General features: G+C 49.7%; 1 protein-coding gene across 1 annotated transcript in view; it reads left to right on the plus strand.

Annotated features, from left to right (window-relative positions):
* Window positions 1–251: 251 nt before the first annotated feature.
* The window catches only part of PKD1 (polycystin 1, transient receptor potential channel interacting), a gene marked incomplete at both ends in the record, with an annotated part of 95,900 nt that continues 69,975 nt past the window's right edge, over window positions 252–26,176 (plus strand). The window contains one exon of the mRNA XM_082006882.1: window positions 252–505. Within this exon, the coding sequence (XP_081863008.1) occupies window positions 252–505 (254 nt within the window). The remainder of the gene's footprint in view (window positions 506–26,176) is intronic.

The raw sequence follows: 26,176 nt of genomic DNA on the forward strand, positions 1-26,176 counted from the left end.
CGGGCCGGGGCTGTCAGCGCGGCGGAGCGGGAGCCCAGCGGGCCGGGCCGGGCCGGGCCGGGCGCCGCCGCCGAGCAGCGCGCACCGCCAGCCCTGCGGGGGAGGCCGCCATGCCGGGCGGGCGCTGAAGCGGGCGGTGCGGACGGGCGCGGAGCGGCGCGGAGCGGCGCGGCGGAGCTGGGGCGCGGCCGGGCCCGGCCGGCCGGCCGGGGGAGCGGCGGGCCGGGGCCATGCCATGCCCGTAGGGAGAGATGCCTTTTGGAAATGGAGACACTGGATCACAGCGCAAACATGGCGTCCCCGCGGCGCGGCTGCCCCTCTCGGGCTGGTGCCTGCTCTGCTCCCTGCTGTGCGGGGGGCTGGCGGCGGCCCGGGCGACCCCGGCCCCCGCCTGCCAGCCCTGCGCCGCCGACTGTACCTGCGCCGGCCCCGCCTGCCTCGTCAACTGCTCAGCCCGCGGGATGGAGCGCCCGGGGGCCGGCATCCCTCCCGCCGCCACGGTGCTGTGAGTACGGCGGGGCGCGGCGGGCCCGGGGCGGCGGGCGGCTCTGCGGTGGGGCGAGCCCCTCAGCTCGGCGGGCCCGGGGCGGCGGCCGGCTCTGCTGTGGGGCGAGCCCCTCAGCTCGGCGGGCCGGCGGCTGGGTTTGTCCTCGAGTGCTTCCTTGAGCGCTGTTTTGCGTTGGGCCGTGATGGAGACGGGACGCCTGACAGCAGGGACAACCATGGGGCCACCTCGGAGAGCTGCGGGGTCAGACCTGGGCAGAAGTGGCCCAAGAGAAGCAAAAGGGAAAACGGTTTCAGTGTGCGAAGTCTCCGGCCCAGCCTGGCAGCGCTGCTCGGGCCCGGTAGCTTCAGCTGGGGTAGGGCTAGCGTGGCTGGGCTGGTAGTCCCCGGAGGTCACGGCCGTGGGGACACGCTCCGCACCCGGAGAAGTGTTTTCAGGATTCCCTCCGGACCGGGCCATCTTGAACGCTGCTCGTGTCTTGCCAAGCAGCCAGCGGGGCACGCTAGATAGAGCCGTCCTGCGAGGTCAGAGGCACCCTGGCAGGTACCTTGAGCAAACCCTGGGATAACGCATCCGGTGGGTACCTTAAAGAGGGCCGGGGGGCTGCTGTGCTGGAGTGGCAGGAGGTTTTGTGCCCCCAGTTTGATTTGTGAGGTTCTGTGGGAAATGGCAGGAGGAGGATGGTGTCGGGAAATGAGCAGTTGGATGTGGTTTAAACAACACTCTGCTGTTAACAGCAAATCCAAAAGACTCAGCAAGTTCAAATAAAACTTGCTCCACGAAAGCGCTAGGATGCGAGATGGCAGTTGTGTTTGTGTCCTGATGCTGATTTTGTTGTTTTGGGAAAATCAGTGAGAAAGGTGTGTTTCTTGGAGGGGTGTTAGAATGGTCCGTACGCTCAGTCACTTTAAAGTTACTGTATAATTCAAAAAACAGACTTAGGGGAAAAGTGGGGTTTTTAAAATTTAATTTTGAACCTAAAATTGTTTTCCTTAGAGAGCAACGTGTCTGTTCTTGAGGAGACAAAAGCATCAAGTGATTCATGTAGGAGAGATGACGTGGGGCCCGGCACAGTAGAAAAATCTCATATGAACTAATTTCTACTGGTATTTCAACAAGTTAAGGGTCTGCTTTTCTATTTGGATAGTCTTAACAAAGTTTCCACTTTTTAGTGGCAGTATAGATTAAGCGAGACTGCAGAAGTTGTGAAGTACCACGGTAAGCATTACGTTATAGATTGGCGAGATGTATCTAGACTAACTTCAGGAAAATGTGCACATCTCTAAATCCAGCAGACAAGGTGTTTTCCAACTGTTTTCTTACAAGATACGTTTAGATTTTTCCGAACAAACTAGCCATTGTTTGTTGTAGAAAGTCCCTAACTGGGAAAAACTGATTTTTATTAAGGGGTTTCTGACATTGCGTTATCTGTTGTTCAGTTAGGCATGGGGATCTGCAGCTCTGGAGACTGAGTGTGCCGTTGCGACAGAGGTGGAACGTGCCAGCACTTTGCTGGTCACTTGTAGAGCAGCCTTCTGAAGACTGTGATGATAAGTCCCTCATTTGGCTTTTTAAGGATTTGGGGTTATTACAGTGTGTTTCTAGGATTATTAAATTCGGTAGTAAGTGTTCGGGACTGTTTATATTATTGTTGTTCAGAGGCGTTGAGTTGTAAAAGCTCCCAGAACGTTTTGGATTAGATCCTATTGTGCAATGACAAATTGAAGTTGGACATAAAGCTCTTGCAGGTCAATAAAACAAAGTGCCCGGAATGTGGGAAGGGGAAATCTGCTAAAGCAAATGGACTGAAACGGCAGGATAGTGTTACTGACATCTTCCTCTGATTTCGATGGAGAAATGTTTGTTTACAGCACTGCTGAGAGCAGCGTGGTGAGGAGAAGAGCTTTGCTCTGCCGAGGGATGATTGTCTTTGGAATTCAGACTGTAGAGTCGTCTTTGTCAGCCAGCAGATCATCTTGTGCGTACAGTCACAACTCAGCTGAAAAAGCGTGTGCTGGTAATACTCTGATGACTGGTATAAGATGTGCTGAAGCCGTCTGCTGTGGCACACGGGTTTCCTTGGGGGAGAAGTTTACTGCCCTCGCTGACCTCCTGATGATGGGAAAGAAGGCATGTGTACTTACGTTGTCATTACAACCATGAAAGATTTACAGATTCCTGTCGGTCGGGATGAGAGGGACTCTGGCTCATGGCGCAGTGAAGTTATGCAAGCGGTTTTGTCTATGCCTTTTGTGTTCCCTTTATTGAACACTGACAGATAAAGTAAATAATGCTTTTAATGATTTGCTGTCTATTCTCTCATTAGAGGAAAGCATTTTTTTAATATCTCAACAAAACTTTTTTTATTAGTCTGAAACAAAAACAGCCTTTAAGAAGGCCGAGTTCAGAAAATTACCAACGCTGAAGCTCCCGATCCTGCAGCAGGCGCGTGTGCTAGCAGTTGCACTCAGGGACTTGTGATACCCTACCTCTAGCTATAGAAGTACGGCTTAGGAAATGAATTCCTCTTGTGTCTGACGTTACAGACGTAGCAACTTTGAAAAAATTCATGCCAGCTTCGGCAGCACTGTTACTAGGATTACAGAAGAAATGCCCCATCCAAAGAATCACTAAGGAAATAAGCTCTGCTGCTTGCAGACGCTACATACCTAGCTGGAAGCAATCTCCAGGCAGACAGAATGGGAATATTGGCCCCCTCCCACTGCCAGAGTTGGGTTCTTGAAGTGTAACGCAAAGTCTGGCTGGAATCAAGAGCAAGTCTGTTTTTCCAAATAATCTGCAGTGCGCAACATAAAAACTATACGTCGAGAGCAACACGCTTCAAGTGGCAGCATTTGCACTTCGGAGTTTCTCCATCTGAGAAATGCTCTGATCTGATCTCTTTTCAAGTTCTCTGCTTTCAGGGCTACTGGATTTTGTTCGCATTTACTTTGAGACTTAGCTGTTTCATGAGCTGGTATCACTTCTTTCATTCCTCAACTGGAAGTAAACCTCATAAAGACTTTCTGACTTTCCCTTGCAAATATTGACTATTTCTCACACATCTTTAGTATTGTAGTACTTTTGAAGTGGAGATTAGAGTCTCAATTTATGAGACTAGAGTTGAAACTCCCTTATTTTTCCTTCATTAATGTGAAATACTACTTGTGGATGGGTAAGAAGGAGAAGGTGAAAATATCAGAGGAGCTCTGCTATCACCACACTCCTGCAGAAGCAGAAGCTTTGCAGATTTGGGGGTCATAATTTTAATCCAAAACCTAGCGAGGTTTTTTTGTGGATTTGGCAGAGATCCCTGGGGTTATGCTGCCTAGTCGGTGACTTCACCTTCCTAAAATAAACAGATTTTATGATTCAGGGACCTACAGTCTGTGATACTTTAAATTTCAAGAGTTGGCAGCGATCAGTAGATTTTGGTATTGTTACATGATGCAGTAAAAGCCTTTTCAAGGCTCAAGGTGTCTTCAAAAGTTATCGGGGCGGGGGGGGGAATCCAATTAAAAGTAAAATCCAATTCAGGTAAAACCACAAGCAGTGGAGTGTCTGTACAGTAGTGTCCAGTCCACAAAGGCAAAATACCTTTACTTCTGTTCCTAGAAAAAACTTGAACAGCCTGGAATGTCATTCTTACAAGAAGCCATATCCCCAGCGAAAACAAGGCTGTGTTTCTCTTTTGTAAGAATTTTTTTTTGGGGGGGGAAAGGCCCAAATGAGGTGCTAGATAAATATTTTGCAGACGAGCTTCATTCAGTCTGTGGAAGGGACCAATCACATCAGGAACATGTAACTATAGTTTAAGCACCAAACAAGGAGGCAATTCTGTACTATGCTGTCAGAGCATAATGGTCTCTGGCGTTAGTGAAGTGTCACCATAATGCCAGTACAGCAACGACTCGAGCAGGAGGTCTGGGTTGTTTATTGTGCTCCTTCCTAAAGCTTCAGAGAAATTTGAGTGCCGTTCCCACGACTGAGAAACTTGCCCTTTTTAAAAGTAAAACTTGGGTTTTTTTTTTTTTGGTGGTGTTTAAAAATGTACTAACAAAAACGTCCTGCTAGATAAGAAAAGGCATCCCCCGGAGAGGTGGCGTTTGAAGGCATCCCTGTTCCGTGGCAAAAGTCGCAATTAAATAATCCGGAGTAGCATCAAGGTGTCTCGCTTCCTTGGTGTTGGTGCAGCGTTTAAAGATTTTGCGATTTGCAATTCAGTGCAGCCAAACCTACAAACCCTGGTAGTGACAGAAATCCACACATTACGAAACTGTAGCTCCAGATCGCAGAGCCCCACTGGGCAGAGTGAAGACCTGCTGTCCGAATGCCCGCTCCTGACCTGTGTCAGGCGTTAGTAGAAAGGAAGACCGCACCTCTGCTCACCTCATCTTTTGGGGTTCCTCTGACATCTGATGTATTTTTTACCATGTACTGTTGGGACTGGTTTTTCCCAGTACGTCCTGCAGTTTTTAAGTTCACTGGTGGTGCCTTTCTGCGTGTGGCTTTTTCCCTGTTGGAGTGAAAGTGTGGGCCCGATCCTGCTGTTCTCTTGCTGGAAAGCCCCTGCCAGGTCTGTCTCATGTTTCACCCAGCTGCCTTTATTCTGCTCTCACAAAAGGGGTTTTAAAAAGAAAATCACTCGATCAGAAGGTAGGGTGAAACAGGCTTATATGGTTTCTTAATGCTTCTCTCCCTGTTTGCCACTTAATGGAATTCCTTGTTTTATCTCTTGTCGTGCTGCGGTTTCCGTAATGTGTTTCTCCGTCATCCTTTCTCCATTTTTTCAAGCTTTGTTGTCCTTTGATTGATCATTTCAGATTGATTTTGCATCTTGTCTCTTATTTACCCCGTGTGTCCCCAGGTGTTTCTCTGAGTTGTAGTGAGTGAGTAAGAAAGTAAGCGGGGGTGAAGAAGGACAGCTCAGGAGCAAAAACGTGCTTTCCGCTGCCGGGGTGGAGCGGGCTGGGAGCTGCACAGACAGAGCTGCTTGCTCTTACCATGAGGAGAGTGCTCGAGAGAGTGTGGGGCACATGGCACTTGTGAAAAAGCCCCTCCACAGCCAACAGCATGATTTAGGCAGTCGCTGTCAGGCTCAAAGAGAAAAATTCTGCCTCTTCCACAGTGGAAAGTTGGCAGCTCCGCTCATGGGCTGCACTTGCGGCGGTACTGCTGTTCGGGAGGAGTGGCTGCTACCCCACATCCGCCCACCCTTCCCTCATCCCGCATCAGCCCACCTTTCTCTCCAGGCTTTGCTGAGATCAGGCTTAAAGGCTGGAAAGCTGCAGCGACTGCCGGGCTGCAGAGCTACCGACCGCGCTCCGCTTGCGGCTTCTGCCACCTACCCGAACGTGCTCTGCCGAAGGTCGCTGCCTGTCCCAACAGGAGGGTGAGGGCTTCAAGTCAGACCTCCCCGGCCCTTATTCCGTAACCTGCCTTTGCAGGAAACAATTAGCTCGTTTTTCGTATTGAAGGACTGTTGTTTACTTAGACACTGAAGCTAAGTTGGCATCTCTGTTCGCCGAAACTAAAAAAGTCGAATTGAAATATAATGTTAGTTTTTGCTTTGCAAAGAGCACAAAAAGCAAAAAACATGTGATTACAGCCATTCCCATTTTTTTAAGGGATAACCTATCATCAGGAAGAGCATCAACAACATGCAAGTTGACCATCTGTAGCATTTGTGGTACATTATAGGAACCATGACCAATAAACAGATTCTGTCCTCACTTTCCAACTCCTCCCTTTCCCCCAAAAGGTTGCATACATTTTGATGATGTGCTACCACTGGATTTAAACAGAGATAATCAAAGCATAATATTCTTCAGTCGGCTGTTTCTGCCCGTCTGGCAGTAAAAATAGTTCCCCTCAGGTTAGGAACGAGTCCCTCTGGCTTCCTGGCATCAGGCCTAGTAAAAACTTTAACAAGCTGAGATCGGAGATGAAGTTTCAGATGTGGCATACAGTCTTGTGTTATTCTGTTTAATCCAGTGTCATTTTTAATCTAATTAGCAACCCATGTTAAGAGAGTGTGAGACGCCGCTTGGGTAACAGTACTTGATGGAAGGAAATGACGATGTTCGCTTTGTGGTAATGCATCTCCACCTACGGCGTTTTTCGATCGTGGTGCATGTGTGTTAACCGTGTGGCCCTGCTTCACCTCCAGCCTGGGGCCCGGGGCTGCCCTCCGGCAGCGCGGTGTTGGGAGGCGATGGGGCTCTCTCTGCCCGCTGCTGTCACGCTGGCGTATGCTCTTGAGCATCATCAGAAGGCTGTACTCACGCTGACAGCACAGTCTGTAGCAGCTCTTGCTTTTGACGAGCCTGCGGGACGATCTGTAGTGACATGAATTCTGGATCCAAGCCAGTCTGTTCCTAGTCATTTGAAATTGTACCCGGACACCATACCATCCCCTTTCTTCTTCTAGCGACAGCTGAGTAACTTGTATTCTGCCCGCCTATGCAGACAGCTCCTTGTATCAAGAAACACATTTGGCTCTGTGCAGTACTATTTTGCATGTCTGTGATGAAGTCATGAGGTCTAATGGCTGGTTTGGAATGGAGATTTCCAGGGTGGAGTTGGTAGCCCTGGCTAGAGCCTGTGCCCACCTCCTTGGACAGACGTCGCTGATGGTACATGTGGGTGCCCAGCGCCGGCCTCTTCACAACTCCGTTGCAACAGCAGTACCTCAGCCCTGGGTCCCGCAGGATCGTGCTGCTCGGGGCTCCGCTGGCCGGGAGGAGGACTTCTGCAGATCCAGAAGCAAAAGAGCAGTTTTCCCTGCAGCTTTGGTTGAGACAGGCCGCGAAGCCTCCCCTCCTCTCCCTGGTGTGGGGGCTTGTGTGGGATTCTGTAAACACCTTTCCCTGCTCGGTCACGGGGCACGGATCCTGCTGGGAATGGGTTAAATAGGTTCCGCTACAGCAAATACTTCATGGTCAGGGAGAGGTGGGAGTGGCTCTCTAAAAAGAGGATCTAGGGTGTGGGTTGAGTCCTCCTGAGGGAGGAACCCGAGGAACAGCTAAGCCTGGGAAAGCGAGAGCCCAGACAAATTGTGTTGGCCAAAGTTGTTAGTTTCTCTCTCAAAGCCACGCCTCAGGAAGGGGTGGAGAGAGTCGGGCCTGGAGCACGCAGATTTGGGTTTAGGTCAGGTTAGTGAGAGCATCCGTGTCTAGTCCTGTCAGGGATTCTTGCTGCGCTGCAAACAGACCCAAGGTGGTGAGCTGGTGGGTCGTGGGAACACGCTGTGAAGACAGAGCTGTGAGTTGAAGGCACGTATTCTTTTACTGTGTGGCAGTGATGTGAGCACGTGGGTCCCCCCAATAGCTGAAAAAACCCTACGATCGTTCCTTTTTGTGTATTTATTATTGTAGGGCAACCTCGTGTTGCTTGAAAAAGCACTCCAGAAGTGGAAATTTTTGTACTTCTCCACTCATGTGCTTGCGTCACAGCTGTGCTGGTTGTATTTTAGGGGTAGAATACAGCTTAGCCTTTCCATCTGTGGCTCGGAAAAAACAGATGTTTCAGTTCCAGTCTCCACTGCTGATGCTCCCATATGCCATGTTTCCAGCAGCGGGACATCAGTGCTGCCACACGGGCCCTGGATTGTGTACGGGGCTCCTCGGCTCGCCAGTAGCTGCGTGCTGTTCACGGAGCTGTCAGGAGAGCTGGCCACTCAAGCGTTAACTTCGAGGGGACGCGCATGGCTCCTGGTCAGCACCTGCGTGCAGCCCAGCGCTGGCACCCGGGTGTCTCGGTGTCTTCCTGGCAGCGGGGACCGGTGTGCTGTCAGTATGGGAACGTTCACCGGTTTTGCCTCGTGGGTTGCTCCTGTGCTGTTGCTTAATAGCTTTCACATGCAGAGGCTGCGTAGCTGAGAGCAGAGAGAACCGTCTGAGCTACACTCTTCAGCCAGTGCCAGGCAGTCTGTGAGGTGATAAGAGGAATAATCATGGGCCCCATCCTGCGACGCATGCTCCCAGCAGAGTGTATCTGCCACATTTCGACTCTGGGGGCTTAGAGAGCTGAGAGAACAGTTGGAAACCGCCATGGGCTACAGAATAGAGAGTCTGTGAGAAAAGTCTTGCAGCCACATTCCCTCCACTTAGCTATGCTTTTTACTCCCTCGGACACCTCTGTTTAAGCTGCATTCTTCTCAGAAAAAGAAGTGGGACAGGGTTTTTGGGACAGTGTCTTGCCTTGTCACCCACAGACAGAGGCTTGCACAGGAGCTTTGTGGAGACCTTGTGAAAGGGTCTGCGCTCTGCTTGAGCCTGTGCATCAGCACTGTGCTGCCTGGAGTGTGGGGCTCGCCCTCGGCAGAGAGTGGTGTTTCACCCCTTCCCAGATGAAAAGGGTTGGAAAGCCTTCTGGAAAGAGTGAGTTTGCAAAAGGAAGAGTTTGGATATGGAAAGAGCAATCACCTGGCACCTTTAATATTTTGTGTTGCTGTATGGGATCTCATAGCTTAGGCACAGTGCAGACACGGCAAAGAGACGGCTCTTACCCGAGACCTGCATGTGGTCCAAGCAATCCTGCAAAAGCATAAGCTTGGAATATGGGCACTTGCCTTTGGGATGTTAGCAGAGCTGCTCCCATTCCGGTCTCATAAATGATTCCAGCAGGCCATATAGTGACTCCTCAGCAATTTATGTCACAAAACTGCCCTTGCACCTAAGCATAGCACAATTAAAAAGAAGTCTTCTCCTATTTCCTGAAACAAAACAAAGCACTCATCTGAAATACGATGCAGGGTGATTCCCTTGGAGAAGAGTTTCCATTGGAAAATATCTTGGCTCCCGACCAACCCTCTGTAGAGCAGTTGTAGAGGCTGGCTCATTATTGCTGGGTGATTTTCTGGAAGAGGACCGTTACAAAAGCACTGAGCTGGTGAAGCCATTGGTCAGCATCCCTTCTCACCTACTTCACAGCAAAAAAAAAAAGTTCCCTGTCCTCCCAGAGGAGGTGACTGCAAGTAGAGAGCCACTGAAATGAACAAAGTGACGTTGGCCAGAGATTCATAAGTAATGAATTAAATCTGTGCAGATCAAAGGTTTCTATCAGAGTGTGGGAACGTTATTTTACTCCTGTGGAGGGAAAGCATGAAGTCACTGGCTTTGTGGACTGAACTCTGCCTAGATTTGCAACTTCTGATTGCAGGGATCAGTGCAAAGTTTGTATCAGAAGTCTTGAAAAATTTAGTGTAGACCAAACTGAGGTGGTAAGACAAAAGCTAAAGAGGCACAAGGGTTAGACTGTGTTAGTCTTTCAGTTGCATTAAGAAAATTGCTGTAGCTAATGTGTGGTGGATTGGGTTCATACCAATGACATTACTTAAGAGAAAGAAAAAAAGAAAATTGCTCCTTTGTGCAGTAAAGCTGTTATAGGGCATAGCACATCGTAGGACAGCACCATGGAAACAAAGCTTAAGCTATTTGGGTGGTACTCCAGGCTCTGCTAGAGTGACACAACACAATTCCCAAGTTTTAATTTAGAGAGAAGACACACCCCATTTTTTGCAGGGAGTGCCAGGAGCATCACTGGTTCTTGAATCTGTGTTTTATACAACACAAAATAACTTCAGTAGCCCAGCAGCCAGACCCTGAACTCCGAGACCCTTGGCCCTCACTGCTGCCCCTGTTGTCACTCGTTGCATCCAGCAATTAGCCACTTCTTGAAAAACTTTCTGCCTTTCCAGTGTTTGCAGGAGAGTAAGCTGTCAAGATAGCAATGTCACCGTCCTTGGACAAATTAGTTTCTGATTACACGTACAGATTGCATCTGATACAGCCACCAATTTAAGTTCCGTTACATTGGATTTGCTTTGCGCCAAGTGTAGTGACCCATGTTATGCAGCCAGTCAGATTGGAGTATTTTGCTCTGGCATATTTTAGAATTTGCAGCATTTAAAGGGTTAATTACAGCTAGCCATCAGATCTCTAAAACAAGCTGGCAAAGCCCACTGCTGCATTCTGTCTTCCTGTGGATTAGCTGTGACGCATCCAAGCCTGTAGCTTGATTCCATAACTTCAGAGAGAACCAGGAGAGGAGACTAAGTTTGGAAATTAATGTCCAACACCCCCGCTCCAACAGGACACAAAGCTTCCCCTGAAGTAGATGCACTCTCTAGCTGTTTGGGAGACATTTCATAAGTCATGGGAGAGTCCTGGATCTTTTGAGGGCATGCAGCCCTTACTCCAGCTCCTCTCCTCTTGCAGGTGATCGGTCTGATCAGCAACACGGAGCAACCTTTTCTCCCTGGGCACACTGACCACAACTCCTGTTCGTTCCCATAGAGAGGGGAAGCGGCAGTGGAGCCAGTGTTGTGTTTATTGGCTTTCCGTGCAGTTCCTGGAAGTTGCTGAATTGTGCAGCAGCCATGGAGGCTGTGTACAGCGTGCTTAAGGCCAGGATTTGCTTCCCCCTCTGTCCTTCTCCTCTCCGCAATCAGGGAATTGAAGTGCATACCTTAGTTTGGGAAGAAAGCCGAGCTACTGGGGGCAGTGTTGTCTAACAGCTGGAGCACAGAGGGGAAAGCGGGACTTCTTGCTTTTGTTTTCAGTTCTGACCCTGGTTGTGTGGGCTGGGCTGTCATTGATTCATCTGCACTCAGTCTCCCCTGTCTGAGCAATGGGGCTGGTGCTTCCTTGCCTCGCGGGAGTATTGTTGTGGTTATTTATGGGAATTAAATGATTGTGGAGGGCTTAAATGCTTGGCTGCTGGATAAATGCCCTGGATTTCTAATTTCTCCTTGCTTGGTGCTGTGCCATCCTCGTGAGAAGGAAGCAAAGCATTATCCTATACTGACTCTCAGGAAGGTGAATCTTCACTTTGAGCAAGGTAAAGAACAGGGCAGCAAAGCACCACACACATACTCATTTTGACAGGCTTAATGGTAACCTTGGTCCTGCCTTCCCATCCTTGCTTGTGATTCAACCCTGTCTTGTCATCGTCCTCCGAACTACACGCTCAACCTTGTGCTTCGCTGGTAGGAACCATGTGGCAGGTACCAGAGCCAGCTGGATCTCACTGTGCTGTCCTAGCTGGAGAACCATTTGTTTTTCTTTTAACACGTCTGAAAAAAGAAAAGTTTTGTTTTCTGCCCAACTTTATTTTTTGTTTCAAGGTGGTGCCATCCGTTTCCTAAACGCAGGCATCCCAGCCCCAAATGGGAAGTCAGCACTGACTCCAGCCCAGGGTGCCAGCTCCTGAGAAAACGTGGCTGCTCCCTGTGGGCTCCTCGGGGCAGAGGGACGTGGCGCTGGGAGAGTTTTCCTTACCAGGAGCAGTCTGGGGAAAAGGAACTGTGTAGCCTCAGGCTGCGGCCATGCTCGTGGGTCTTACTCCTCTCGGCAGGATGGCCCTCCAGCGCTGCCAGTACCTCCAATCCTCCCCAAAGCATCCTACCTCAGCTAAGAACCACTTTACCTCAGCCAGGTGCCATTTTAATCTCACCAGCTGCCATATTACTTCAGCTGTGGAGCTCTCTGGTGCCATTTCCCGCTCCGGGTCAGCCAGCCCGCACCTCAGGGGATCTGGCAGGAAGGTCTCTGTGGCGTTACCAGTCCGACCCTGTTTCTCAGCCCCAGGCAGCCCTCCTGGGTGCCTCCACCCAGCAGGCCTGCAGCAGGCAGCCCGTTGCAGTTGCTGTGGCACTGCAGGGCCCATCATGGCGCTCGGCAGCAGCGTGGTCTCATAGATGGGCCCTCTGGAAACGCGGGTTTTGTCTGGGCTCGGGCAAACCCCCGCGCATCCATCTCCTTTCCTGCCTTGCACCTCTGCTGTCTCCGTGGCTTCTGCACGGTCAGCGCCCGTCGGGCATGCAGGGCCTTGGCGCTGCACACACCTCGCTGCGAGGCCGGGCTCAGCCGCGGGGAAGGGGTGCCACGAGCCACCCCACGTCCCGGGGCTGGGCGCCCCGCAGGCTGAGCCGGCCGCCCCGCCTCGGGCTGCAGAGTTGGGCCTGCTGACACCGCTGCCGTGTGGGTTCGGGACCAGCCAGTCGGCAGCTCTTGGCTGCAGCGCGTGCTACACGATCCCCGCTGTTAGTTGTTTGTTTAATGATGGCTGATTAGAGGGAGCGGAGACTGGCCCTTTCCTCCTCCTTAGGGGGTGCGTTTCGGTATTCCAACTGGGAGTTTGAGGATGTCTTGATCCTCTGCCTAATCAAACTCCGTGCAGGGCTTGAAGAGCCGTGTCTCCGCTGCGCTGCAGCCACTGCAGCCTGCAGCATGGCCGTCCGGAGGGACGGGTTCTGTCCTTTACAGTATGAAACACATTTCAGCAGCAGCACTTTTTTTCTTTATTGAATCTAGAGCAAAGAAGCCCTCAGCAGGAGCTTGAGCTTACTGATGGGATGAGACACGGGCCTGTGGCAGGGATGGGTCCCAATTCTCCTTCTGGCTGCGACTCAACTTTTACACTTGTTTCTTTTCACTTCTTGGGGCCCTGGTTCTTGCCAGCAGTCTGGCAGTAACGAAGCCATTGTTGGGCATCTACGGGGAAGATAAAGAGTTTACAATCAGTGGCAATGTGGGTGGCAGAGGATCAGCACGGGGGCAAGTGTGCGTGTCTGGTGCGGCCACGAGAACAGTCCCATCGAGTTCATATTACTGAGTTAATCTACATAATTAAGAGCATGGGAGACTTGAGTTGTTTTACTGTTTCTGTGCAGGCCACAGACAGATGAGAGTCTTGGTGTTGCAGCATCAGGTCCTGGCTTCTGCAAAGGAATGTTTTAATCCTTCCCACCTACCCTTTCAGATGCACCATGCTGTGCTGAGCAAAGGGCTGCTCCTAAATCCCACTTGGTCAGTATGGGGAGGCCGTGAAGTAGCTTGGCTCCCATACTTCAAGGACAGGTTTCTGGGCCTTGGGATACTGGGTATCCACATATTTCAGGGCTCCATATACAGTTTTAGCTGGTGTCTCCCTGAGCGTGCGCCATGAGGGTCCTGCTGTTGAACAGTCTAAGCAGACACCTTTTGTGGCTGCACGGGTGGCTCAGCACCGCTAATTGATGAAACTCGGGCATAGCAATGGGAGCGCGAGAGCTGTTTACTCACGTGTTGCTCTCCATGCCAGGGACTTTGGTGACAGGCTGTGGTGGTAAGTGGCTTTCAGCAGATGCCTGTGAAATTGTACAGTCCTTCTTTTCCTAGTGGGCAGAAATTCTGAGCTTTTAATGTTGTACCCAAAGACTTTCTGTCCTGACAGCAGAGCAGGGCTTTCCAGCCTTTTGCTTACTGCTAGTCCTTGGGTGATAAAGAAGCCAGTGGAGTAAATTCCTGACAAATCAGCAGTGCTGGTGTCTTTTTGTATGTAAAGATACCAGGAAGCTCTATTTACAATGCAGAGATTCAATTGCATCTCTATTGCATGGTACCATGGTATGTGTGGGCTTGCAGAAAAGACCCAAAGCTCTAGGAATTGTTTTTTGTATGTGTTGTGCTGCGAGTCCTGGACAGGATTGGGACCTCGTAGTGCTGAGTACTGTACATAAGCTCACCGAAAACAAGCCTTATCCTCCGGATCTTGCAAGAAAAATAGACAAGGCAGAAGAAAAAGGAAGTCTTCCTGTTTTTCAGCTGGGTAAGGCTGTAAAAGCTTTATGCTTATAGAGAGTAAGGGAGTTGCCTGAGGTCACACAGGGGGTTTGCGTTTGAGCCCGGCACTGAGCCCTCCCAGTCTTCTGAGGTGCAGCTGAGTGTGATAAACACGTGGGCTTGCACGTACATGTGGGGCCAATCTGACATGAAGATCTTGCAGTGTGAGATGACTTGCTGGGGGTGCACCTGCATCTGGCTGCCACTGGTCTGAAGCATCTTCAGACTGGCAGAGCTGCATTCTCTGTCTTGCCCTAGTCCAAAGGCAGCAGAGCGTGGTGTGGATGTGGTTCATTTCAGAGCAGGGAGGGCAACATCTAGTCATCATATCCTCTCGCTGCCTCGTGAAGAGCTGTCCTTGCGCTAGCCCCTGCTCCTGGTGTACACAGAGGTCCTGCCTCTGCCGGTCTGTGTGGAGACCCCCTGCCATGGTGACCTCCAGGAAGCAGGATTCATTTAGGTAAATTTGGTCTGACAAGAGGAACAGCATTTCATCATTAATTTGTGCCGGGGTTCTGGATTAATCATTACTGCACTTAATGGGTTTTAACTCAAAGCCAGACCTGTCCACATCACCTGACCACTCTGCAAGCAAAACCAATGGGATATCAGATTTTGGCATGGCTTTGCTACCCGGAAGCGGGGTGTCTGCGAGGCACGAGGGAACGGAGAGCAATGGTTAATAGGTAGGATGCAGTTAATCATTCATTGAATTCCTTTGCTACAAACTCTCTCCTCAGTAAATTTTTTTTGGTGCATTGCTGGAAAGGAAATCGGGGTATGTGAAGCAAAACCATACCCAACAAGTCACAGTAGCCCTGATGTGTGTAGGATTTCTTGCCCTTTGAGGGTGGAGCTCCCCTGTGGGAGGAGATTCTTGAACGATCTGATAGAGCTGAGCAGTGCTGGGAAATCGGATATATCTGCACCTTTCAGTTGGATGCCTGGGCCAGGGACTGGCGAAGGAAATGTCTGGACTTTCACCTGCCTGAGACCCAAGGCAAAAATCTGTATTTTTCTCACAGCAGTCAGTGGCATCGCCAACACCTCAAACAGAAGTGGGGAAACTTATCTTAATTAATGAAATAGCGACGATGCAATTACTTACAAGAGTCCAGCCCTGCCAGCCAAAACATGAGTCAGCTACCCCTCATAAATCTTGAGACTAAAAATAAACCAAAAAAAGGCCAAATGTTGTTGCCTTCTGGGTTTTGAGCGTGAAGCCCCGTGTTGGAGACATTTGGAGGCATCTGTACTTCTCAATAAGGAGAAATAGAGAAAAAAGGCTTCAGCAAAATAAAAGGGAAGAAAAAAATAGAGATTATCATTTAATGTCATTATTCCAGGAGACAGCTTTAGGGAACCCACCACTTGTCTTATGGCAAGGCTGAGTATATCTTCTGATTCCCCTTTTGGGGTGAAAGTGGGTTGGGAAAGGGTCATCTGGAGCCATGTACCATCCTAACCATACAGAATTTGGTTAGGATTCAAGCGAGGTTGATAAAATCTTTGAAGTTGTAAAGAGGCAGCTGAAATCTTGGGGTCATTTTTAGAGACGTTATCGTTTGATCAGATGGATTGTACGACTTTTCTGCTGTTTAGAGGTAGGTATTTCATCTGTAGGTAACCCAAAGCTGAACTTTGAGCTAGCCTTTGATCCAGGAATCTGAGCCTGCCTTCCTTTCCCTCCCAGCCCTGATTCACCTCCCAAACACCACTCAGACCTTGAGAAATTTTATCCCTCAGGTTCTGGCTTTTGCCTCTTTCTGAGGCAAAAGAGTGGTTATAGAGTTGGGGATGGTTACAGGGTGGTTGCAGAGTTGGGGGTGTGAAGTGCCCAACTGTGACACATCTACTGTCTTCCTCGGGAGTGCTGGCTGGACCCAAGAGGTGTGACTCTAATTGGGACCTGCAGGTTCAGGATGTATTTGGTGGGTAGCACCAAATTCAAATACTGCGAAGTACTTAATGGGAAGGGCAAGTCGCTCCAGCTCGCTCTTTGATTTCAGAGGTCTCTTCCATTCTTCCAGCCTCACCTGCTCCCCATGTTCAACAGGGATATCTTACCAATGTTTTTCTCATGCCTTCTCAAGACGCTGGTGAAAAATTGTGACTTGAAGCCTGATTCTGATCTGTCTCATAGGAAAGAAGATCACAGTGGTGTTTGGCTGAGTACTGTAAACCCATGCCGGGAGTACATAGGTGGGAGAACAGATTCAGACTTTTCTGTGCTGGTAGATCTTGTGAGCCTTTGAATGCCAAGTCTAACGGCTCGCGCCAGCCCCTGGGGTGTCTGCACGTAATAGATGTGGACGGATTGCATGTGTAGTTATTTGTTTCCAATTTGAAACTACAACCCCTAATTGCTCACTGTGAGTTACTGGGACTCATTGGAATCTCATTAGACAGCATAGTTAATGGGAGAGCAGAGGGAGCATTTTAAAGTGTGTTTGATTATACGTTGAACTAAGGAAGATTTGTCTAAGAGTACAGATGCCATTAGGTGGGGGAATCTTGCTGTAGTTATAGTCCCCTCTTTTGAGCCCGCAGTTCTAGCATTGGGGCTGTCTTCACATCAAGAAAGGTAGGTTATTACAAGAGAAGGATGGATTTAATTTACTGACAGTTTCTTGCACGGTTTTTTTTGAGGCTTTTAAGATCCCAGGTAGGATGAGCATGCTGACTGTTTCCAGGATCCTCTGGGAGCTGCTGCTGTGCAGGGAGGGGCTCCTGAAACCGGCTCTGTGGTTGCGTTTCTTGGGAAGTCTCCTATTTCTTTCCATGCCATTAGTGATGTTCCCAACCCAGTTTGCCTTCTCCAGTAAGATGAAGCCACAGTCTGGCCAGGAGAGGGAGAGGTCATGGAGGAAGAATTCTGAAATCACCCAAATCCACAGCTCAGAGACATCCAGTTGCGAAAGACTGTTCCTGGTAGGGGAAAGTGTTGGTTCCACAGGGTCTTTCATAAACCACCGCCTGCCTCCTGCTTCCTGGGCTTGTCTCTGCCCCTGCTGCCAGTCTCTGGCCAGTTAAGTGTGTGCAGTCAACTGAAGTCTGCTGGTCTCTTTTCAGAAAAAAAATAAAAGGGTGAGGAAGAAAATCTCCAGGCTCCTGGAAGCAGAGGACAAAGTATTGCTTTCAGGAGCGTTGGTGCAAATGCAGAAGAGCACAGCTAAGTCAGGAAAGGCGTGCAGCTCTTTGCTGAGAGCTGAAGCCGGCCTTGTGGGGAAAGTCACTTTCCTCCTTCAAGTTCCGTAGCAGCGACCTGTAGTTCTTCATCTTTTTCCTTCTGCCATTCTGTCTTACCATGCCGTATCAGTTGCAGTTGCCCTTTATCTGAGAGAAAGCCATATTTGCACATCCCTTCTGCTCAGTGAGTCCGGGAATGCAGCAGCTTGTCCCTACATCTCTTCCATCCCAGATTTGCTGGTGAGCTCTTATCCCTGCTCTCCACACATCCAGGACACTGTTGATCACTCACCTGTAGCTCTGCTGCTCTGTTTGGCTCTCCTGTCTGCTATGACAGGCAGATGGAGCAAAAAAAAGCCAAATGAGAATGAAAAATAACCCAGTTGCTGTTAGTCATGCTGCAGAATGCGTTAGCAGTTCAACAATGGCCTTAAACGCCTAGTGGGATCCAATTTAAACCCATAAAAGTGAGGAAGTCCGGACTTGGAGACCGTTCTTCTACCTGTGTAAGCAGCCATGTGTGGCACAAGCAGGCTGGGAAGGTGTTGGGATTTTTTTTTTTTTTATTCCATTAAACAATTGTCATTTTTTTCCAAGGATTTGATTTTATTGCTTCTCCTATTTCACACAGCAGGAAATTAAAACAACTCCAAGCACACAAGACACCTCAGATGCAAATTTTGATTTGCTCAAATTATGCTGAATGTAGGAGCTGGGACTCCAGGTAGCGTCACAAAGATGTCATAATATTTGATGATTCTAAATGTAATAGAAATATATTAAATCCATGCCCAGGCAGCTGAGACCAGGAGATCTGCCTTTGTGTGATACGTGGGAGTGCTCTTCACAAGTACAAACCCCTTTCGGCATTTACAACCCAGGCCTGAGCGTGGGCAAGTAACAGTTATCTCGCTTCTCGTGCATGGCCTTCCCTCTTCACCTCACCTGCTGTGAACCTCGGCGTGAGGTTCTATCTTAGAAGGCTTCCAAACCCCGTGGGAGCTGGGCAGCTGGCCTCCTTGTGAAGGACCCAAAATGCCTAATGCACTTCAGAGTCACCTCTCCCTCTCCCCGAGTCTCTCCTTTCTAGGATATCGGTGAGGAGCGAGGACAGAGCTTTGTGAACGACCTGCCGCATCGCTGAGCAGCGCAGCAGCCCCAGCCCTGGTGCGGGTCCCTCCATGTGTGTGTGCGTGCGTGCGCTAACTGGGAGGACTCTGCAGTAGGAAGCGTTTGCCAGACATGGCAGGCAGCTCTCGGAGTTTTCTTGGCAGGAGGGTGTGGAAAATGTTGGAAAGGAAAAATGGAGCAAAGGCAGCCTGTAGCTCAGTCTGCCTCGAGATCAGACGTGTGTGCAAGGCTGGGGAGCGCTGCATCACACGCTCCTCCGTCCCCCTGCCTGTATGACATCCCTCTTCGTTCACTGCTATATTTATAATCTCTTCATGCTCCTAATTTTATTTTGTTTTCTTTTGTGGGAAACAGTAGCTCTTTGACAGCCCTCCAAGGGATAAGGTGGGACAGACAGACTACTTACCAGGAAAAGCCCCAGGGTTGTTGTCTTCCTGACCCCCCCAACTAATACAAAGCGCAGCTTGCAGCAGTCTAAGCTGCTATTTGTACTGAGAGGCAGAGAGGGGTGCAGTCGGCGCGGGTTGACGCTGTTTGAATAGGCATGACTGGGCAGCGATCCCAGCATGACTGGGCCGAATAAGAGACTGTTTTTGTCTTTTAGTGCATGACCTAGGACCTTTTCTGACCACAGGTGCCCGGGCTGTGGTTTCCCCTTCTGCCGGAAAGCCGCGTTCCCAGTGGCTCTGCTGTCCCAGGCACGCGCGAGGTGCCCGGCAGACCGTCGGGGCAGCACAACTCCAAGCCGGGCGCGGGACGGCACAGTCCTGCTGCCCTCTTGGCTGCCGCTGGAGAGAGGGAGCTCCAGCGTTTGTCATTGTCCCGGATGGATCTGGGCTTAGTCTTGTCAGCAGAAAGCAGCACCTCTCCTCTGACAGATCTGCAGAGCGCAGACCATGCACCTGTCTACCTGTCCTCACATCAGCAGCATGTCGGAGGATTCAGTCCTTGCTCCGTGGCATCCCTTAGTGCAGGGGCGCGTCTTCTTTCCATCTTAAACTCTGCTTTAGTGCTGGATTGCACCCTTAAAGAGCAGTGGCTGTATTTCAGTGGAGGATTACGTAATCCCTGTGCACAGAGTGTACTTCAGTGAGTTAAGCTGGTAATGTCCTTTTGGATCCGAGAGGAAGAGGGGTGCTATGGAAACATAACTTGTTATTATTATATGGGAATGAAATTTGTTATTTCACTCTTCTGCCCCAGTTTGTGATTACACCATGGAGCAAATTTTAGCCTTGGCAAGAAGGTGATTTAACATAAGACCAAAGATGCAGCTTAACTCGGTGTCTGCCATAAATCCTGAGAAACGATGATGCCGTCTGAGGCTCAGTGTGCCTCAAGAACTGGGCAAATGTTCTTTCTGCCAACAGAGCTGATGTAAGGTCTGATTTATGAATGTGATACTTCTTGACATTGCTGTGGTGTCCAAAAATTACCAAGGATGTTTACCGAAACCCTCCAGAGTCTCCGTATGGAGCCTAAGAAGGGATCAGACTGAATTTACATGTCCTGCTGTGCCAAGCTTGCTCTTGGTAGCCTTCCAGTCTCTGCGGTACTTGGAGCAGAGGCAGTGGATGGTGCTAGCAGGGCGTGGAGCACGCTGGTGCCCGCTTCACCGGCCACAGAGCACAGGAGAGCGGGCTGCATGCCTGCGCTTGGTGGGGGCACTCTGTCCTTAGTCTTCTATTAGGCTTGGCATTGCTTGGGTTCATGCTCTTCTTTCCATTTTAAACAAAGCAAATTTACTGGTGGTTTGTATATACCGCTAACACTCTCTTACACAATTACCCTTGTGTTTTTTTTATCTTCAGCTTATGAAGACTAGGGTAAAGTAATAAAATGGAGATGTAGTACAAGACAGTTGCCCAAACCTGATGTGAAGCATCAGCCTCCCCAAAGACTCCTCAACCAATGCTGTCAGTGTTTCATTTTGAGTAGCACTGTGCCAGAGGGGGGACTCAACTTTGAGTTTCTGTTTTAGTCATCAGAAAGTGAAACAACAGCAGCAAAATCAATTTGTTTACAGTAGGAAAAAAAGCTATGAAGTGGATGGGGTGTGACTTTTTTTTTTTAAATTGTCTGTCTCTGCTCCGGTGACATCTGCCCTGTTGGGTCTCTGATGGTTCATTTCTCCTTTCTTGGTGGGTGCTTTGACAACTGTGTGATGTGCAGTGGCTGTGGGTGTTAGACAGCAGTAAAGGCCTGTAGTTAAGGTGAATTGTCAGAGGACCTGTGCCTGGGAACTTTGGAGAAAACCTGAATTGGGGAAGATTTAAGCTCAATAATGAAGAAAAGATTTCTGAGAGCAAGAATCAGTTCCTGGGGAAAGCTCCTTTGCTGCGGCTGTTTGAAACCGGAGTGGAGGAGAGACTGGGCAGGCTGTGCTGGGGCAGACCTCCGTGTACCCACGCTCTGTTCCCTGCGAGCCTTCGGCACCTCGGCTCCGCTCTGGGTTGCTTCGGTGAGGGGGGCAGGTGGGGAGCAGCACGGGGTGCTGAGCCCCTGAGCCGCTGCGTCAGGGCCAGCACATGCTTGCATGGGGAGGAGACAATAATTTAACAGATTTTACAGTTTGATGTGCCTGTACATACTGACCTGGGAAAGAAATGTCTCCTGGCTTTGTGTAGGAAAAGAAAAAAAGAAAAGTTCATAGTATAGGCTGCCGTTGGTGAGGTTCACCCCTAGGCACAGAGCCAGCACAAACACAGCCCATGAAACCACTTCAGCCTTATTCTGAGGTCTTGAAGGGGACAGGAGTGTTTCACAGGCCTTGTTCTGGTCTTGTACACGGGGGAATGCTTAACCCTGGCTAGCTGAACCACAGCAGTCTTCGCCTGGGACTCCTCACCAGGGCTGCGGCACACGGCGTCTGGAGCAGATGCAGAAATCCAACTGGACTCTGGGATGTCCCGCGCCTGCTCTTGCTAATATGATTAAGAAGCTGGGGAGAAAAAGCATCGCAAAAGCTGCAGGGAAGGGATGCTTGCCAGAAAGAAAGAATAATTAAAGAAAAAGGGTGGCTGTAGTAGAAGAAGTAATGCGGATTGTGAATCATCAACTGTCCGTGACTTTCCCGCTGTAAAAGGTTGAATGGTCCAGTCTGTGTATTTGTGCTGGCAGCGAGAGATCTCTACAATAACAGCCATACCCTGTTTAGCTTTGCTACTATTTGGAGGATCTGTGCCAGGACTTATTGGAATCCCCCAGGCAGGCATTAGAAGGTCTTTTCAAATTGGGGAGAGCGGTGGGAGCTAAAATCCCTACTCAGTCTCCAGAGAAATTGGCTTTGTTTAAAAAAAAAAAAATCCACAGTAGGATGCTGAAGTGTGGTGAGACGTATAATACGACAGCTTTTAATGCGATCAGGAAAGGAATACCTCCCAGTAGTATTTGCAGGTATTAAATCATTAGGAAGATTAGCGGAGTTGCAAGGCCTTTTTTCCTTGGACAGTTTATTCCACATAATGATGTTTTAAAAAGGGGTTTATAGGCATTGGTCCCGTGGGAGAAAGGAACAGACACTGTAGCGATCTTCCCTTTAACAGATCACTGACATGACCTGTAGTCCGAAGTGAATGAAATTATCCTTTCTGTGAGGGAATTCCCTCACAACAAATCAGACCAACTGTGCCTCTCCATTATGTATGTAATCTGAAGGCAAGACATCCCTTTTCCAAAGCCGATCAGAAAAAGGAGTCTGCAGAAACAGGCACCTCCTTGTGAGGAGAGGGATGCGGGGTGTGGACAGCTAGCCTGGCGCACCAGCTGCTGTGCCCGCTGTGGTTCCTGTAGGAAGCAGAGTGGGACCTCCGAGCCTCTTTCCTGTGGGCTACGGGATGGCTGCTGTGATTTCCTCCTATTTTTCCCCAGGCTGAGTTGAAACAGGTGCTCCAGAAATACTGTGTTCTTGACCTGAGAGCATGTGTGACTAGTGTACACGTATGGATAATACGTATGCCAGGACAGGGAATGATGCCTGGCACTAAGCTGTTGAAGTTGTGAAGGATCAGGGTGTCTTTCCCAAGGAAGCATGGGAGTTCTCCCTAAGAAGCATGCACCTTCTGCTTTCTCAGCCGATGGTGGCTTTTGAACGCAGCCCCAGCTTGTCCTCTTGGACTGCAGCACGAGCCCTTCTAGGCAGCAGGTAGTAGGAAGCGATTGTAGTTGCTGAAGGTCTTGTGGGCTGCAGTCAAGCAGCACAGAAGCCGTGTTACAGCCCGCAAGAGGCAAGCCCAAAGGCGTCTTTGGCTGAGCCAGAGGTCAGAGGTAAATTGTTTGCATCGCTCTGGGCAGGTGGAGGTCAGTCCATGTCAAGAGGGAGAGTTGAGCTGAGGGGAGTGGTGTAAAAGCAGGTTATCTTGAGGTCAGCTGCATCTTTCAAGGATAAGCTGATGATTTGACCGGCGCATTCTTCCAGAGCTCTTTCCAGGATCTATCCTTTGGTCTCCACCCCGTACCTCCAGATACGTTGCACAGTAGATTTATCAGCCGTTAATATTTGTTAGAGCATGGACAGTTATGCGTCCCAGGCAGATCGTGTTAAAGTTTTGGCGCTCTCCTTTCTGGAGTTTAAACTTTCCAAGCAATGGGTAGAGACTTAGATGTGCAAGTACTGTTTTACCCGTGAGATCCAAACCCTTCCTTTCTGCAGCATCAGGCTCATGTTGTTCCAGCTGTATCACTGCTAACGTGTCAGTTGTGTCATCTGCACCCTTTGCACGTTGAGGAGCTGTTGGCATCTCTTCATGTACAGCACATGGAAACGAGTGGATCCATGGGGTGCATCTGTTGGCTTCAGGGCTGAATTTGTCCCATCGCTGCTTGACAAGTTTTGTCTTAAAATTCCCAATAATTCTTGTGGTTTTGTCCTTTGCCCTTCTTAGCAGAGAGATTTGTCAGCTATTTTGATGGGTTCAGCAGGGAAAGGCCAATCTCATGAGGGAGATGTGACTAAAACCCAGAGTTTAGCTGATAATGATACAAAGAGTGCTACAACCAGGATGGGTTCAGAGGAGGACACTGAGCAGACTCCTGTGCACAGTGATCCAGAAAAGAACCAGAAATGTACATCACCCGCGCCTGAGCCTGGCACATGATCTGACTTGATGAGGACCTCCGCCATGCTAGCAGCAGTATCTGCAGACACTGAGCCTGACAGCCCACTGAAGAAGCACAAAGCGTGGCCAGTGGCCAGAGCAAACCTCCTCTGATGGCTTCTGGGTGATGGGTCTGACCTGGCTGCTGGAGGCGCCTCAAGAGAAAGGACATTTCTGTTTTCGTGCTTTTCCTTGAAGCTCCCAAGAGGGAAGAGTGGACAGTTTCTGTGGAATGTGTGGTCAGCTGTCTCTGCTGAAGCCTCTGTGCTTGTACCTAGGATCGGCTGGGTGATGGAGGACAAGGGGAATGGCAGGGGCTCCTCAGCCTGGTCACACTCCGATCCCGACGGTGGAGGCAGTGCTAGGGAGAGGAGCACTGTTGTGTGGTTTTCACAGTTTTTCTGCTTGCAGTGCCCATGTCGCCTTTTGCTAGAGTCAGCTCTTTCACTGCAATGGCAAAGAGGTGTTCTTCTGGAGTTCTCGTGCAGAGGACAAATCGGTTGCTGTTTCCCATGTCTGTTCACAAGGTCTTCTAGAGGGGGCGGCTCTGCCGCAGAGATCGGGGCCCTGCTGAGGCCCAAGCAAGCTGCTCACTTCCCTTTGTACCTACTTTGGGGCCTCTGAACATCAGCATTTTTTGGAGTAGAAATATTCGGACTGCCTCACAGAAGTCTTTCTAATGCTAAAAGGAAGCAACCCGACCACACAGATTATTAATGCCAGAAACATGCAAATGCATTTTGTACTGGAACCAGCAGGTCTATATTGGGTTCTAATTGTTTTTTGTTTTCAGAAGGAAGATGTTTAAGGACCTATAGTGAACATACTCCAAAAACATTGAGAGCAGAGCCCTCCAACCCAAACAGCCACATTTGAAAAAATACGGAGGAGCTCGTATCAATATTGGCACCGGAACACAGGGATTAAGGAAGGGCCTGTGCTTCGGTGTCTTGTAAACCATTTCCCTTTTCTCCGTCTGTCCAGCTGCAGAGCAGACTGGTTCTGGGTCTTTACCGTGCCCTGTGATTTATGGCACATAACGTCAACCAAAGCTGCTGTTTAATAATTCCTCGAGCGTTTCTGTTCCAGTAGGGATTCATTGGCCTGACTTTGAATTACGGTGCCCTTGCGCTAGAGAGATGTTTACAACAAAACAGTAGATTCAAAGCCCTTTCTCCGTGGGAATTGTGGAAATACTGTTATCTCAAGCTTCAGAAGGAACTGTGATGCACGGAGACCACCTGAGGTGCAGGCCCGCCTGCCAACAGAGCACCTCTGCCTCTGGTCAGTCTGCACACCTCCATTTGGTTTAGGCTGCTTAATTAATCAGGTTTGGGTTTTTTTTTTCCCACTTAAATAGAGGAAACCTCTAGGGTTGATTCTAAGTCTGTTGTTGCCCAGCAGACCAGAATGTTAACTACACATTTAGGCAGTTTCTCTGAAAGTGTTTTATTTAGCTGATAGACACAGCAACTCCTGCAGAACTGCTGCCTGGATCCTTTAATGAAACACATATTTAGGCATTTAAAACAACAGTCCCAGATTGTTTCTGTATTTGATAAAAGGTATTTGAATAAGGAAGTCCATTTGGGGGCAAATATCTGTTTGTCTGTATGTGTAGCTGTGTATCTGTTTGTCTATCTATCTAATTTCAAATTGAGAATATTGTAACACTGAGGGATCCGGGGAGCATGGAGGTGAGCCAGGAAAGGAAAGGAGATGTGCTTTAGGAACTGGCATAGATGATGTTTGTTGGTGGGTACTGCAGCAGCACTCAGAAGTAGAAGAGATGCTGCAAACTTAAAACCTTGGCCACCACTTTACAAGTCACGCCTGAGGTTGCATGCCCAGCCTGAAACAGAGGAAGGAGATGGGGGCTTCAGGGGCTGTCATCTGCAGACCCACAACCCTCCTGCTGGGCTCAGCGTCTGATGGGAGCCCCGCTGGCACATGGCTCACAGCAGCTCTTTCGCATCTCGGTCTTTCTCTGGGCCACCTGGAATTGTCCCAGTGCTGGCCCCATGGATCGCACTGGTCTGACTTTCCTGCTCTCACACACCTCTCCTCACCTCCCATTTTCCCATCAGCGTTCCCTGAAATGAGTCGCCCCCATGTCTCTTCTGCGTTCGCAGCTCCCCTCGGACACCGCTCTGGTCACGCCACCCCCGTGTTCATGCCGCGTACCTGGGGGGAGGCAGTGAAATTGGGCACAGCCCAGGGCTGAGCCCCCGTCACCTGAGGGGCTGGATCCCCTGACACAGCTACAGACTAGGAGGGACGGAGAAGTCCTCATGAGCAAAGTTTCTGGCTACATTCGTGGTATCTTCAGCCTGGTGGCTAACAGAATTTTGCCCTTGTTACTGCTGAGAGAATACCCCTTCCTGAGGGCCTGCAGGCTCTTCTCTGGCTGCTGTATCGCAGGGCTTGTTTTCCTTACATACTCATTTCACTGCTTCTCTTCCTCCTGCTAGGACAGGCTGCCAGACGTTTTGTTTCTTCCTCCCCCATAGATGTGTCTGCATCCACTGCTGTTTGTGTTCGTGCTTTCCTTTAGAGGCTGCTTTTTTTTTGTTGTTAACGTCAGTTGCATTTTTATCATATTTGGATGCTGTGAGTTAGGGATCGCAGCACAGCGCGGGGTGAGGGGG

This window comes from Phaethon aethereus (genome assembly GCF_964289735.1).
Source record: "Phaethon aethereus genome assembly, chromosome: 15".
NCBI classification, from domain to species: Eukaryota; Metazoa; Chordata; class Aves; order Phaethontiformes; family Phaethontidae; genus Phaethon; species Phaethon aethereus.